Here is a 14,926-nt window from a genome sequence, read left to right as displayed (position 1 = left end):
AAATTAAATCATTGTTCAAATACTCATCACCAATTTGCTTGCACAAACTCGCATTGATAAGCTTCATTTTAGAAAAACATATTTCAACAGTTGCGGTTGCAAACGGTAAAACTAACACTAGTTTCAATATTCGATAAACCATAGAAAAAGTGGCGTGCTTTTCGGTTTCCACTATTACATAAGCAAGGTCACACATTCCACCAAATCTTGCAAATTTATCTTCTTCCTTTACAATGTAATAAAAGGTCGTACGATCACCTGAAATACACCATCTTTCTTCATACTAAAATCATTCGGATACATCTCCGAAAATACCACTATCTTAGATATGTTAAACTTGGAAAACAAATCTCATAGATTTAACCGGACATATTTTCTAACAAACTAGTCGAGACTTCACAGAATCTATTTCAATGTTCTTGAATTTGCATATCAAAAAATGATGATTATGTTGAGTTTGTTTCAGTTTGATGTTACTCATTCAAACAAAAGAAAAAAAGGTAAATGGTTTTTATTGGCTTTGAGCTATAAACTTTGTTTAGGCTTTATATGATTTGAACTTTTAAAAAATAATGATTCTGTTGAGCCTATTTCTGTTTGATGTTCCTTGTTCAAACAAAAGAGAAAAAAAAGTTAATGGTTTTTTTTTTTTTTTTTGCTTTGGCCTATCAACTTTGTTTGGGTTTTATTTAATTTGAACTTTTAAATTGGTTGAGTTTTAAACAAACAGGGGTAACGAAATATTTTTTCAGAGGTAACGAAATACGAAACCGACCTAAAATGGAAAAAAATTACACTATCGATGGAAAGTTAAGGGATAGCGGACGCTACCCCTACTTATACTATACATCCGCCACTAATCATTTGGTATTGATATTAGTTACAAGAATACAAGGTGGTGGCCTTGGGGTGTTTCTAAGCCCATGATAGTAACAACTTTTAGTGTATCGACTACAATTTCTAACACCATAAATAACAATAAATGATAGACGCAAGTGGTACAACTTATCAATCAAGATTAAAATTGGCCATTTTTAAATATTTCCCCCTTTTAAAATAAAGTTTATAACCTTGTTATAAATATATTTAATAAATATTGTATTTAATTTTACTATTTTATATTTCTCAACTTTATTTATAAGTTTTAAATTAAAGAATGAATATTGATTTAGAAAGTGTTAGTCACATTCCATAATATAATAAGAACTTAGAAGGGGACCAATAGATGATGTGATGTTCATTAAAATTGTGCTTTTTACTACGTGCAAATGTCTCCTATTTTATCAAAAGAAGACAAATTTTTTCGTTTTCTATTAGTTATTTTAATTTTGTTTTATATATTTTACATAAGTTGTTTTTAATTATAAACTTTATACAAGTATATTCTACCATAGCTACTTTATTTGAAAGTAACGTTGAAGGTGCTCTGTTGGGTATGTAAATGAACCAGACATTCAATATACCGTTTACGAGTCATTCAATAAAATGTTTGTTTAGGTGTGTTTGTTTGTTAAAGGAACATGAATGAAAATTTCGTTTGGCTTATTAATTGAATCTACACGACGAAAGACCAATTTTGTTCAATTGTGCTTGAAAACTTTCGGTAATGTGTTTGTTTCTGTTCGTATTTAATATATATATATATAGGGTGGAGTTATAATAAGAAGTGGAGTGTGTCTAGAAAGTGTAGTAAGTAATCTGGTACGTTAGATTTGATGATCTGATGGTCTAGATGAAAAGTGTGTTTTTTAGACGGTGTGTTTTATTCTAATACTTGTTTTATAACACTCCAGGGGCATATTCATCCAGTGTGTTATAATTTTTAAACACAAGACCAAGAACATTAAGAACAATAACACACTATGTTGAACAAAAACACAATAAACATCATACTAATACATCAACTTTAAACATTGCACGACACGTTATTTCATTTTGGCATTTCATCAAACAGTTGGCGTGCAACACATTATGTTGAACATGAGTAACAAAAACACAATAAACATCATACTAATACATCCACTTTAAACACTCCACGACACGTAATTCCTCTTCGGTATTTCATCAAACATTTGGAGTGCAACCTCCAGCGCTAGGGTTTTCCAACTCACTCATAAGCTAGGTCACAAGTCCGACAGCCAAAACAATCGACTCCATGGTTTCCGGCACCAACCCAATCCGGCAATGGCCAAAACAACCCGATCCGGCACCTATAACCTTTTCTGGTGACTCCATGGTTTCCGGCGCCCCCACCTTTTCCGGCGACTCCATGGTTTCCAACGCCCCTACCACCGTTCACCCCATGTTTCCGGCGCCTACGATGTTGCCTCTAATTCTTTATGAAGATCATGAATCTTTTGCAGTAATTCCTTCAACTAATCAATTACGTCACCAAGAATCGAAGCTAAAACACAAACAAATCAAATAATACAATATAATAATCAGCTTCTTCCATCTAAATAAAACACAAACAAGAAGATGAGGATCTGAGCATAATATAATAGCAGCTTCTTCCATCTAAATAATATAATATAATAATCTGCTTCTTCCATCTAAATAAAACACAAATAATATAATATAATCAAAGCTCTATCCATCTAAATAAAGAACAATTTATTAATCTTGTTGATTTTGGGAACAACGGATCTGAGCATATAAAGTCTATCATTCAGCTTCTTCCCCCGCCGTCTCTCCGCCATCACATTCTTGGCCAACAGCCCCTTCTTAAAATTGATATGGACAATACTACCCTAATGTGTTATAACTAATCTAATTGTCCAGGTCACTTCCTACACTTCTTAGACAAACTTCATTTCTTATTTTAACCTTGCTCTCTCTCTCTCTATATATGAAACAATTTATTATTTTTAAAACGGCAGCACGGCATGACGACATGAATAGCCAACACATGTATAAGAATGGGTTTTACATACAAGTGGTATTAGTGTCGCGTCTTTTATGTACATGAGTTTCCGGTACATTAAAAAGACGTCATTTAATGCTTTATTAAAACGATCTACATATCTAGATAAATATCTGCGCCTTGTAAATAAGTTAGATGCACATTCCCATATACGTGCAAATGTGCCAAATACGTGATGTGAACAGGTTTTGCGTACTTCTTATGTTTTTATATTACTTTTGAACGAGTATGACGATGTTTTAAAAATAATGAAATACATCCGATAATACTAAATCAGACTGGTTGTGTAAATGGTTTCCTGCCTAACTGATTGGTTCAGCGAAAATAATGCTACGGGCTCACATCATTTCTAATGATCCTCTTTGATGTTTGTGGCGTGATCTAAGATAAACAGTAATCACCAAAATTATTTGATCCTTAATAATTAGAATTAACATTTTCTTTATAAAGTATAAAATTTTATAGTAGAATGAAATCAATGAATGCCATAAAGTATGGTATTAGAAGTTTAGAACATTAATCTTGTAGATGGGTCCACTGTGCGCAATAAAATTCTATCCACCATTCACCATCATTATCATCTCACCTTAAGTTTCAATCACGTTCCATCAAACATTTAAAGTTTATTTGATATGCTCAAAGTAATGCCCATTAACTATTTTTAACGACCAAAAACCCGATCAACTTTTTTCACAGAATTGTTTATGCACATTTGAAATAATTATATTCACCGGTAATATTTTGATTTAACAAATTTATAGGGAAGAATCATTCTAATCATACATTTTTTACTACATTGTGTATTAGCATTTGAGCGACAAATTTATATATCTATAGTTACGTATACGTATAACTGTTCTCTAAATATGTTGTATTATCAACCACATTTTACAATACACAATTTGAGATTCATTTTGTTTTCTTTACTTATAAGCAAATCATTTTTTTTCGGATGGTAACAGTCTCCGCGTATCCTTTCATGCATCGTTTCTTCACGCTAGTTTTGGCTCAACATATTCAAATGAGTAATGTGAAGTTTAGATTTGGGGACATTTCATATGCGAGTATGTTTTTTTTACTAAGAATCCTAATTAATACATGGGAAAATGATTACAAACTTTTTTTTGTTTTTTCATAAAACAACATAATATAAACATTATTTGTATGTGTAATTCATAAAGATATTGAAATCATGTTTGCTAGGTATGAAACATAACTCAATAGGTTTTTTTTTTGTTTTCTTATATTATTGAATAAGTCAGGTCTAGAACATCAAATCAGACGAACAAATGATATGATGACATCCCGTTTCGAAAATTCTAACTCTAAATATTAGGATAGTTTCAAAAACAGTAAGAAAAAATAAAAGAAGAAAAGGAAATCAAGTTTGTTAGGTAAATAATTTAATCTAAAATAGAAAGCAACCGACTCATTAATTATACACCATCCGATCATATCCTTGGTCCACCCCTTCACCTTTATTTCCGCTCCTTTCTCCTCCACTGTCAATTCTCAAGTAGCCTCCTTCACTTTCACAACCAACCTTTTACAGGAATCTGCATCAGGTATTAATACATCATTCACAACAAACGTAACTGTACGGAACAAATTCCGGCAATGGAACCTTCAATTTCACATGGAACCGTTCGCCACCGGAGTGCAAATTCAGACGCAATTTCACCTTCCGCTAAGAGAAGAAAGATTGACTGTCAAGCTGATAAGGATAACGATTCTCAGCTTCAAATTCAATCTCAACGTGACGCTGACGTCAGTTTCCAGAAGAATGTAGAATCAACGGCGGAATCTGGCACCTCCGATCACGTTAACTCGTCGTCGTTTATTAATTCTGTAAATGACGATTCGATCTCAGATCTGAAGGTATGAAACTCAAATTTCTCGTAATTATACGTTTCGTCATGTAGATTTGAGTTATTAACGTTCAATTTCATTCATTGATGCTTAATTGCAGGCTGTGTGCCTTCCTGAAACTGAAAGCTTCATGTCCGTTAATGGCGGCTTTAGGTCAAATATCTAAATTACTCCGACTTCTTATTATTAATTTTATATACTTATTCTTATAATTATTATTATTGTATGTAGAGATACAAGTGCATCAACTGTAGTTTGTTTGGAAACCGAAGAAATTGAATCGGTATCGTTGAACGAAGCTACATCTCGCCGGAAACCGCCGGCACCGGCGGCGGACATGCCGTCAGCGGCGGAGCTTGAAGAGTTTTTCGCAAAAGCAGAAGAGTACGAGCAGAAACGATTCGCAAAAAAGTAAGCAGTCGGTGTTACCATGTACCTCTCTGCACATGCGCATTTTAGAGTACACCAGTACAAACAGAATTTCAACTAATTCTTCTTCGTCTTACTGTTTGATCAAATGAAACAGGTACAATTATGATATCGTGAAAGACGTTCCAATTGAAGGAAGGTACCAATGGGTTCGTTTGAAGCCTTAATTGCACAAAATTGACTCCTCCTAATGTAATAATTTAGGGTTGGTTTGTTTTGTACTTCACTGTTAGAAGTTTCTTTCCTGCTGCTGCTGCAACATTAACTGACTGTAATTTTGTGGGGGCCATCACTGCCACAAATCCCAACACTCTGTAGTAATAAATTTCCAAAGAGATCAATTTCTACCTATCTTTTCTTACAATCATTTATTTATTATACATGTTTTATGAATCAGAATTATTTGTGGGATTGCAAAAGAATGACGATAAATATGATATCATTTTGATGGAAAAAGGCTTTAGTAAAAGGTTTCATTGTCAATTGTGATCATGCTTTTAAAAGATGCATTGTGAATTGTGTGACCGTACCTTTTTCTGAAGGGTCCTTTGCAATTAGCTTTTGTGTGTGTTTTTTTCAACAGCAAGGCTTATATTAACCAAAAAGAGAGTATATGATAGCAGAAACTCAGCAAGAAGCTGAGGATAAAGTTCAAAGAGAACAAAAAACTAAACCAAAACACCTAATACATCATTCCGTTCAAGTTAAACCCAAACCATAACCTCCACTCTCTTATAGATGTCTTTGACCGTATAGAGAGTCACAAGAATACTTTATGAACCAAAGTATCATTGCCGTCAAAAATCTTCTTATTACGATTATACCATAAACTCCACAATGTAGCGAGGAAAATAGTAATAATCAATTTCCTTTTCACCTTATTTGAACTCCAATCATTCCCTAAAAACAAGATTGACTTGACATCCACAAAATACCCGGGTTAGGATTTTTGACCCACCTATAAACCTCATCCAAAATGGCCATCGAAAACGGACAACTCGCCAAAAGATGATCTGCGTCTTCATCCTCCAAAGAACAAAAGGGGCAAAGTAACTCAAAAAACGTCATAACCCTATAGACCAGGGCGCTCTTGGTTGGAATTCTACCATCGATTGCACGCAAAACAAAATATTTTACCTTGGACAGGGCCCAACAATCCCAAACAAAAGGATGAACTTGATACATATTACCTTTTGATTGCTCCAAATCAAGACGGACCATTTTTACTTCAAACCCGCTGTGTAACCCATCTTTCCAAACCCACTCGTCCTCAACCTGCAAAAGAGATTTATGAGCTAAAACTTCCATAAGCTGTTGAAGTTGGTTTCGTTCTTCAGCTGTAGATGGGCTTCGTTTCCACCGCCATTTCCAAGAGACAATCCCCCCTGTACCCTCACAGCAATCCATAACCAAGGCTTTTTTGTGAGCTGCCAATTTGAAAATGGAAGGGAAAATGTCGCTAAATAGGCCCAATCCGCTCCAATTATCCCCCCCAAAAATGACTTTTATCACCTTTTCCAAGCTTGCACACAAAATTTCTATGAAGGTCCACGCTAAATTTCACAAAATCCTTATCTATCTCAGCTATAAACTTTCATACCCTGAGAGACGTTTAACCGGAACAACTCTTATGGTTCTAGCGTTCCCATGGAGAGAATAAATCACTCAAACCCATAGGAGATTCCTGGAGTTTAATGTATCTTTTGTGTGTTAAGTGTATCTTTTCGCAAGATTCAAACAACCCGGGTTGTTTACTGTATCATTTTTTGAAACCGTAGTTAATGGTTCGGCTAATCATAGTTAATAACTTTGAAAATCATATCCAAAAGAAAATATTTATTTTTATTTCTTAAGATTCTTGTTTGGGTGTTTGTCGTTTAGTTTTGACCTTGATGAAAGCTATGGGCTAAATTGGTTGATTTTTATCTAATAACGATTGACTTTAGCTTTTAAACTCACTTTTTTTTTTCAAAATTTCAAAGTTTTTAGAAATATAAAGACATGTCATGATTATAATACATACTCCAAAAATGAAAAGCAAAACTTAAACTGTGGGTTCGGTTTGCACGACTGGTTTCAAGCCCTAAAATTGACTGAATTACTAAACCACCAAAAGAACAATGAAACAAAATGTGTAGATTGATCGTCAACTAGCAAACAGACTGACCAGTTTCAGTCTAAGTAGTTCAGTCGATCTCAACATTTTATAAACCTTAAATTCCTTCACGCTTTTGTTTTAAGTATTTATTACAGAATATATATACGAGTCTGTAAAAGTTACCTTGAGTCTTCTAGTGACTTGTTGGGGTTTACCTTTTTTATGATTTTTTATATATGTTTGTTTATATAATTCTTAAACAACGGTTTAATAAATGTACAACCTTGAACTGAATTCAATTGAATTCTTAACACAACCACTAGTTATTGGTCTAGCCCTGCTTCACTCTTTAACAAGTTTGACATTTTAAGTTGTATTTTAAAATATACTTCAAAAAGGGTATCATATTGAATAATTTATGTGTTGAGAAATCAATTGAAAAATAAAAAGAAACAAAGGCACGTGCAAGGTGGGGTAGAGTGTGCTGCTAACTTTGATCGTGCTTTGGATCTGTGACCTGGATGATTACTTCCAATGCTCCAACGGTAGAATCGAGACGTGAATATACAAGAGAATGTTGCTTACGACTCGCAATAATTAAATACTTTGAATATGTTTTTATAAATAAGGAATTATTCTCTTAAAAGAATTAATCCTTTGAAAATTTAACACCAAGCCTTGTGAAATTTTAAGAGAGATCCATTGAAAGATCGAAAGTGATTCTAATTAAATTTAAAATGAGAATTTTACAAAATTAAATAGTGTAATGTACATAATTTATCCTATTAGATTTGAGTTTAATACATAATTTTAGTCCAATACCCAACCAATCAATCTATGCCCAATTTTTTAAACCTAATACCCAACTCAATCAATTTCTATCCAACTTTTAAGCTCAATACCCAACCTAATCCACATTTAACCTAATTAGAATAAGTGGGGTCCAAATTCTAACTTGTCTGAGGCTAGTTAGTCTTTGTCCGTCGACCTGACCTCTAATCTCATAAATCAATCACTCATGTTGCGACCTACTTGTCGGTGTCAATCCTCCCATCCTCCGCCTATATCGGCTTCCCTCTTGCCCAAACTCTAGTGCACATTAGATATATGGTATTTTAATTATACATTTTCGAATGACGTCTTACACACTTTATTATATGAGATTTTGTTTGATCATCTATCTTTTATATAACCGACCTGACCGGAACGATCTAACCGGACCCAAAAAATTTTATATAACCGAGTACTGACCTAAAAATTTTTCAAACTTTATAAGAAAATTTTCTGATTCCGCTATTGACCTTTGTCACCCTAATAGGATTTTAATAGGAAATATAGAAAAGTAGATTACTATTATACAAAGTTAATCATAAGAATAACTTTTTAGATAGGTATTATACATCAATTTATAGATAATTTAATTAGCACGTACCATTTAATACTACTCGTAAATTCAGACATTTTATCTACTCTAATATTTGGACCTTCAACTTCGTGAAAGGAGTCACCTGTCTAACACGTCTTTGTATCTATGCTACAAGCTTTTCAATTTATGATTACATGTATAATTAATTAATGCATGCTGATTTATAAAGATGTCCAACACAATTTACGAATTTTTCGTTTTATTCGAAAGCCGTTACAAGTTTCATAAACCATTACTCGAATACCCGTTGTTGCTTTTGTTTACTAGTTTGTAGAATGTAGCTTATTCAGGATTTTCTATATAAAAACACAGAGATCGCATTCTAAAATTACACAAAAGTTGCCCTTTAGATGCCATTGCTTTTCACTTGGATTAGACATCACGACTTATCTTTTAAAAAGAAAATATAATTTGTCCTTTTCTTTTCTTCTTAACAAAATGTAACATATTCATACATAATCCATAGTTCATGTGACCTGGGTTAAATTGGGATGAACACATGATATGAGTTCCTTTACTTGATTAAATCATCACACTAGCTGGTCATTCCACTCGTGTTTTATTATTATTATTATTATGGGGAATGTTCATGTGCATTTTAGTCTTAACATGAGAACGTAAGAAATAATACCAATTTATAAAAAAATAAGAACGTAAGAAACAATACCAACTACAATACCAATCTACATAAACAATTATTTATAATAACAAAGAAAAAAACCTAAAAATTACAACAAAAGAATCAAAATCAAGAACAAAATAATAACAGCAAATACCAACAAATACTTATATCAGCAAAAGAAAAAATCTAATAATAACAACAAAATATAAATAAGCAAATACTTATAATGTCTCATAATCGAAAATTAGCAAATACGAACAAAAAATAACAACAAACACTTATAAAATAAACTTAATAATAACAGCAAATTGGTTCTCACTGTTTTCATGTTAAGAATAAAATGTATTTGATCATGTTTCTTTTTATTATTATTATTTTAATAAAATTAAGGCGTAGTTTTGTAGTCTTTAAATAATTTCATTAAGAGCTTACTCTAAATCGGTCAGAGCAAGTCGGCTTGTTTAACTGAAATATATCTCTTAATAGTTCATGAAATCTCTTAATAAATAAATTTTAGAAACATGTTGTAAATTGATATAGAGTTACATCACACATGAAATATTTCGTTAATTATATCATCGTGGTGATCTTTAAGTCCATTATATGTTTAAAGTACAAAACCATATTGGTTATTAACTTTCACTATTTATTTATATATATTACGTAGAGTATTCATTAATTCCAAGAGTAATGGTTTTAAGCTTTCACCAAGGGCATGCTATATGTAATAGCATGAATTTCTAATACAGACATGAATCTGACTTTAAACTTATGGGTTTGAATTTTTAGCTTAAACCGGGCCAACTTAGTTTATAGTCAAACCTATGAACACGTTTAGTAAAACAGGCAGTGCTCGTGTTAGCCAGATGAATTTGTCGAATGAGATTTTATATATTAAGGATAGAAAAGTGATATGGTTATATATCAAAAAATATCAATTACTTGTTTTTGCAATCACAAAATAATAAAAATGAAATAGCCAATTGTTATTTGTTGTAAACATAGCAAGTAATATTTTGATGATTAATTATTTTTTTAGAACGACCTTTTTTGTATTTAGGCTACCGCACTCTCTAGATTTGGAGAGTCCCGTTGCCCCTACTCTGGTCAGAATATGTTGTCTTAACTGGACACACATTAGCTTTCAGAGTTTGGCTTAGTTTGGCTTGGGCATTGCCCTAAAAAACTATATTGCCGGCTGCCATTTGACAGCTGTTATGCCAACAAAAAAACAGAACTATCTGGCTTAACACACGATAGGACGAAAACCAAGTAACGAAACCAAATAGAAACTATATTATCAATCTATCATTATACAGTGCTTATCAGTATTTATAATTATAAATAAGAAAAAAATAAAATCAATAATTTAAAAGGTGTAAATTGGGTCCCACAGTTTTTACCTTACCTTTCCCAGTTTTATCTATACAATCATGCATAAACCTTAAAAACATCATTGATGTAGACACACATCACACTCACTGATCATTGCAAACCTCTGCTCTGCCTCTCACCATCACGTAACTTATTCGTTTTCCGCCACCACATTGTAACACAGTCGATCGTCGTGGCATCGCCGCCACCCCCTTATCTTGCCAACTTGTCTCTGTTAGCCATGATCGTTTTCATTCGGGTTTGAAAATTTTCGAGGAACGAATGACTGTTTTTTTTTCATTCGGGTTTTTCTTTCCGGTCTAGTTAAGCGGTTCGGGTCAAGTCATGTAATGAAAATATTATGTCAATCGATATGAAAAGTCAATAATATAAATTCATTAAAGTTGCCTTATATGGAGTTTCATTTTTTAAAATCTATCTGGTACATCATATTGAAACATTTCTAAATAAATATTTTTCAATAAAACAAATGCAACTGTCAGTTAAATGTTTATCAATAATCCGATTACACAAATCGGATTTGACGTACTTTATTGCTGAAATACATCTCTCAACAATTGCAATTGCGACATGTAAACGAGAGCTAACTTTAATAATCAATAAACCAACTTAAGTGCGAGTCCCGTATTTTTTTTGGTTTCAACAAACAACCGTCGCACTGGTGCCGTGGAGTTTGTCGATGTTGTGAAAGTGCGCGCTAAGCCCATATTTTTTTAATCACTCAATTAGGTTTAAATGGCTATGGGTTATGTTAGATGGTTATGGGTTTATGTTTATCAAATAAATATTATTGGCTTAACAAGTTGTTTTAAATTGAAATTTGGGTTAAGGTTTATTGTCAAAGTTTCTAAGGGTTCAGTGTAAAGGTTTCTACAGGTTCGGTGTCAAAATTTCTACAGATGCGATATCAAAATACATGAATATATGGTACTAAAAAAATTTGTAGCCCGTTCCCCATACGCCATACCTGCCTACACCACGTAGGTAAGTTTGAAACTTTGAATATATGTATGTGAATTGATATAAAGGTATATTCCCATAAATTTGTCTCCGTTAGAGCATTCTCATCCCACCCTTTATCTCTAAACCAAAAATTACACTAAAACTCACTACATTTTCTATATCTATTTCAATTAAATAATACTTTTTATACCTTTTATCATTACCTTTTCTCTTTTCTTCACTCACAACCACTCTTAAAATATATTAAAAAATTATAGGGATAAACAGTAACTTTTCAAATATACAGAAAAATCACTACTTTTTCTAAAATATAAAAATTCTTCACTCACAACATTCTGAATCACTCTCTAAATTATAAAAACACCTCTCACATTAAATGAGGGGTTGGATGAGAATGATGTAACTCCGTTTACCATTAGATCGTTGGTCATCTAATATAATGTTTGACAACTAACAGGCCGGCCCAAGTATGAACTTACTTGAAGTAAGTGATTCAGTCGTCCTTTATGTAAACGGCCCATACTAGATCGAGGCCCACTGATGAGCTTTATGTTCTAAAGGGTTTTTGTTTACCGGATCGGTTGGTTTTTTATATCTTTTCCAAAAGTTTATCGCGACTTTGTCCATTTCAAACACACAATTCGAACATCGAAAACACTTAAATATTTTATGTGTGATTCGCCAATTCGCACTTGACAAGTGGTTTCGGTGTTGGACCTTTTCAAGTTGTTTTGAGCCAGTATTAGAGGAGACAAAGGCTTATATTGCCGGGAATGTTCAAAGCCCAATTAATAAAATTCAATGAGTTTTAACTAGTTAAATAGACCGAATAACATTTTAAGATTCAAACCGAAAAAAAAGGAAATATATATTCGATAATGAAATTACTTGTAATATCTCTTACAACTTTAGCAAGTGAAGTCATGAATCACGTTGCTGATTATTTTGCTTTTAAGTTTCGTGGGCTCACTTTAAAGAAAAATCTTGACAAGTGACAATCACCTTTAATAATCTTTTAGGATTTTATTTAAACTTTATAATCATCTTGAATATATATATTTCTAGGAGGGAAATCATATTTTCAGTGAACGGTTAGACGAAAAAAGTTTATTATGCTTGGTTGCATAGATACTAGCATAAATGTAATGCACATACAATAGGATTAAATTCATTTAAGTTTGTTTGAGTTAAGTTAGCATGTCAATGAACAAACATAAACAAACAAAAGAACATATGTTCGTTTGTGATTTCATATTTGTTTGCATATAGTTAAACACTATTCATTTTATTTATACATTGTGTATCCCAATAATCATTTGACTCAAAAACGAACATAACTCACTACCAATTTAACTAATCAAGATAGTTTGGTATTAAAACAACTTGTAACTCGTCTAGTTTCATACTTTCAATGTCCTACGTGACATATTTGCCATATGTATGATATAGATAAACGTTTTGTTTCAACCACTAAAGACATGCGATAAACCCTGAGCTAATATATAATCCGATGCACAAGATAATTATATAATCATTCATATTTTTCTTTCTCCACTATTTATAATTATCATATATATTATTTCTAACATATTATCGGTCTAAAACAAACGTAGATTACAAATTTATGATACTATAGGTTTATACTTATATACTATACAACGATAACATGTAACACTATAATACACCATATAAATATATATTATATAGTTGTAAGAGCATTATTAGTCCGTTTCTTATATTTATGTAAGTGATATTTATAAATTATATGATATGGTTATGAGTGATTGTTAGTAGAAAAAATGGAAAATGTTATACGAAAAAGTTAAATATAGGTTTCTACTGTTTGTAGTGTATTAATTTTTAATGTAATTATATGGATATGATAAGATACAGGAAGGAAATGCTCTAAATGTGACAAAAACAATATAGTTGAATGTATTATTGTGGTAACATTATTTGACATTAATGGATCATATTGCCACGCGGATGAAATAAAAACCCAAAGCACGTCTCCACCAAGCAATTTTTTTGCTGCCGCATCGCCGTCGTCTTCGCCGGACCGCACACCTCACCTGCACGATTGAAGAGGTAGGTCCCAGCAGAGCCCAGTTGGACCCGCAAGACTCACCTTGAAGAGGGACGTCTGCGCAACGACCAACTGCTTCCGCAGGACCCACCATGCTCAGAGATGAAGACCTTACGCGCAGTACGCCAGCTGTTCCCGCAGGGAAAGCCTCCCAATGGTAAAGTACCCCGCTTGTTCCCGCAGCTGCGGATACAAGCCATCAGGGAAGGCTACCCGCACTGATAACAAGGCTACACGCACAAGGCACTAACTCTTGATACTTCAGTAATGTCACCTGAAGAAATGAGCAAGGCGGGAATACTCCCGCCCAAATGAGCCAGTCCATATGCTTCTGGAAGATCTTTTGTACTATACCTGCCAAGGTTTGGGCAAAACAGACGATCTGACCAAAACAGCCCATGAACCAATCACAGGGTGACAGCTCACCGACAACAGTACGAGGAGGAGCAACCTCTAGTACTGTTTGTCACTATTAGCCGCTGCCTACTCACCAACCCTTACTATGGGACGTGCGTAGCCTACAGTTGGTGGAACAGTGCATAGCCGGCAGTAAAGGAACAGTATACAGCCGGCCTTGTCACTATCGGCCGCAGCCTATCCACCAACCAGCATGGCTTGTGCGTAGCCCACTGTTGGTAGAACAGGAATACTATTCAGCCGGCTGTACCTTCTTGGAAACCTACCTTCGGCTATAAATACTCCAACACCTTGGAATGGTAAGGACATCATCTGATATCTCATTATCTTATCTTCTCTAGCAATCTCTTAATATACACTTATATTCAGAGCAATCTAGTCTGATTCTCACGCCGGAGGGTGGTCACAAGGAGGAACCCCCCTTCTCAGTGACGAGCTTACGGTGTCTGTTTTGCAGGTCACCTTAAGAACAACTTTCTTTGCTGGACCTCATCCTCGTGGGAAACATCTATATAACCCCCAGATTATCCGTAATCTGCCCGGGGCCACTTAGTGTTTCTTCAACGATAAGATACAAAACGCTCGTGAAAGCCACACCCAAGCATCCACCACCACCAATATAATAATACTCAACCCAATTCAATTCCCCATTATTGAAGAATAATTTCTTTTGTGAATCTCAATTAGGGTTTCATCAA

General features: G+C 33.6%; 1 protein-coding gene across 1 annotated transcript; it reads left to right on the top strand.

Moving 5' to 3' along the window:
- The first annotated feature begins 4,517 nt into the window (after positions 1-4,517).
- On the top strand, positions 4,518-5,407 carry LOC143600666 (cyclin-dependent kinase inhibitor 7-like). The gene is made up of 4 exons (XM_077078292.1): positions 4,518-4,801; positions 4,893-4,945; positions 5,024-5,203; positions 5,319-5,407. The coding sequence occupies exons 1-4, from the start codon at positions 4,541-4,543 to the stop codon at positions 5,386-5,388; spliced, it is 564 nt and encodes a 187-aa protein (XP_076934407.1). The 5' UTR covers positions 4,518-4,540; the 3' UTR covers positions 5,389-5,407.
- Positions 5,408-14,926: the final 9,519 nt, after the last annotated feature.

Source organism: Bidens hawaiensis, unplaced genomic scaffold (genome assembly GCF_021521415.1).
Source record: "Bidens hawaiensis isolate Kalapana, Puna unplaced genomic scaffold, B.hawaiensis_p1.1 tig00001960_1, whole genome shotgun sequence".
Lineage (NCBI taxonomy): Eukaryota > Viridiplantae > Streptophyta > Magnoliopsida > Asterales > Asteraceae > Bidens > Bidens hawaiensis.
This window is presented reverse-complemented; position numbering and strand designations above follow the sequence as displayed.

What these genes read in the sequence shown, in the direction of transcription:
- LOC143600666 (XM_077078292.1), top strand. Translation starts at nt 4,541, where the DNA reads ATGGAACCTTCAATTTCACATGGAACCGTTCGCCACCGGAGTGCAAAT. An exon ending in ATTCGATCTCAGATCTGAAG is followed by an intron (nt 4,802 to 4,892) that starts GTATGAAACTCA and finishes GCTTAATTGCAG; the next exon opens with GCTGTGTGCCTTCCTGAAAC. An exon ending in CAGAAACGATTCGCAAAAAA is followed by an intron (nt 5,204 to 5,318) that starts GTAAGCAGTCGG and finishes CAAATGAAACAG; the next exon opens with GTACAATTATGATATCGTGA.